General features: G+C 34.8%; 1 protein-coding gene across 1 annotated transcript; it reads right to left on the minus strand.

Moving 5' to 3' along the window:
- Positions 1–401: 401 nt before the first annotated feature.
- Positions 402–1,316, minus strand: LOC148204129 (uncharacterized). Its single transcript, XM_088107139.1, has one exon. It carries the CDS (start codon positions 1,288–1,290, stop codon positions 685–687), a length of 606 nt encoding a protein of 201 aa, XP_087963265.1. The 5' UTR covers positions 1,291–1,316; the 3' UTR covers positions 402–684.
- Positions 1,317–2,159: the final 843 nt, after the last annotated feature.

A 2,159-nucleotide genomic window follows, 5' to 3' on the forward strand; every position in this document is an offset into this window, starting at 1 on the left:
GTGTGATGCGAAAATTTACTATTTTATCTTGAAAACATGTATGAAAAAAATTATAATTTTCTTGTAACAAAAAATGTAGATGTAATCAGAATGAAGAGAAGAGAGGGGAAAAGAGGAAGAAAAGTACTTTCTTCAATTATTAGGATTTAGTATTCGAAGGAAAAAGTTTTAACAAACAATATAATTGTCATTTTCAATAAAAGAAAATATACTTTTTTGGTCCATTGGTGAATTAACTAATTTCCCATTTAGTAATTGATGAAATTATCTGTCCTGCACTTTTAGATAGATTTTTGCAAAACCATCCTAATATATCTTCTCAAACAAAGTTAATGTAAAGCTTAAACCCACGAACTACTGTATTGGTGATCCACATTCAAAGAAGAAAAAAGATCAGTAAGTACGAATATGGACATAATGATGAAATAAGACAATATTTCATAATACATGTACGAGGTAGAAGACAAATCAAGGCAAACAAGCTTGCCCTGTCAATATTCCAGTATAGAAAACTGATGCAAGAAACATTAATTAACAACAATAGTACTGTACGAAGAACACAACGATTAAAACAACAACAATTGCGAAATAAATGCGTATACAAGCACTACATGAATCATAAAGCGCATGGTGGTATATATCTAAGCAGTGATATCTGAGAAGTGAACCTAATTATTTTGAATCCTAGGAACATTGGAAGCCAGGAGGAACAGTTTTCTGACACGCACTGAGGATGACGCTGAGCGCGACAGGAACATTCAAGTTGACTCCAAGCACATTGGCCTTAATGGCAGTGCAAAGGCAAAGTGCAGCTTCCAAATCCGCCAAGTCTTTGATCAAAGCGCAACAGTCACTCGTAGGAGGATTTCCAACAATAATGTTCACAAGTCCTAAGACCTTACCACAAACACCTAGCTTTAGGGTGTCTTTAGGGCAGGAAGCAGGTGGAGGAGGAGTAGGAGTGGGAGGAGTAGGAGGACAGGCGTTGGGCGAGGGTGGTGGACTTACCTTTGGGCTGGGCTTTGGAGTGGGTGGTGTGGGTGCGGGTGGTGGGCTTACCTTTGGGCTGGGCTTTGGAGTGGGTGGTGTGGGTGAGGGTGGTGGGCTTACCTTTGGGCTGGGCTTTGGAGTGGGTGGTGTGGGTGCGGGCTTTGGAGTGGGTGGTTTGGGTGCGGGCTTTGGAGGTGCGCAGTCCTGAGCGAATGAAGAGAAAGAAATGAGAGAAAGCAGGAAAATGGTGAGGAGTTTGTGGGAAGCCATAGATAGAGAAAGAAAGTAAAAAAGTGGCATGCAATGTGTTGTTGATGTTGAATGGGAAGGAGAAGAGACGTTGAGGTATTTAAAGAGAGAATGGTAAGAAGCGTGTGAGTGAAAATGCGATGGTTGAGTGTAAGCGAGTGAAGAATGTGATAATGGTTACAGTTGGATGTTTTTGTAAGCTTGTGAACGAGTGGTTCATTGTTATTATATCATGGTTGGCTGGTCCTTAGATATTATCTCTCTTAATTCTTACCCTACTCACAAACTTAAGCCATATTTCTAAATTCGAAATCTTTCATATTCTTTGTGGACTATGTTTATTTTCATACACACTTCTGCATCATAATCACAAACTCAAAATTTCACATTGCTGGCTTCTGTCCATTATGGAAGATGCCGGAAGTGTTATAGAGTTAATTTATAATATATAAATAAATCTTATATAATTAAATTAAATTTAAAATTTATTTCTTAATAATCATAAAATAAAACGGACAGTTATCAAATTTCAATTATGTCAAATATCTAACATGAATTTAACAGAAATAAAAACAAAGTTGAAAGTATAATTAAATAAAAAATGAATAATAATAAAATAACGTACATTTACATTTATTTAATACACATTATAAAAACAAAATAATCATAAAAAAATAAATTTTTGTATTATTTTGAGAAAATAAAAAATAAAATTAAATAAATATAAAAAATTGTGTGTTAAAATATCGTTTATAGTAAAAAACACCATCATTTCCTATTATCACAGGACACACCATGGTCATTTTACGAAAAAAAATATTATATCTTTGACAATATTTTGCATGTCTCCACCTTCGTTGAGTGGTTGCAATCACCCAAGATATTTATTGAAAACAGAAAAATTCTCTTAATTACAATAT

The sequence above is a fragment of the Vigna umbellata genome, chromosome 2, assembly GCF_029865625.1.
Source record: "Vigna umbellata cultivar VRB3 chromosome 2, Vumbellata_1.0, whole genome shotgun sequence".
Lineage (NCBI taxonomy): Eukaryota > Viridiplantae > Streptophyta > Magnoliopsida > Fabales > Fabaceae > Vigna > Vigna umbellata.

Excerpts from the sequence above, each read along its gene's own strand:
- LOC148204129 (XM_088107139.1), bottom strand. The coding sequence starts at position 1,290 with ATGCCACTTTTTTACTTTCTTTCTCTATCTATGGCTTCCCACAAACTC.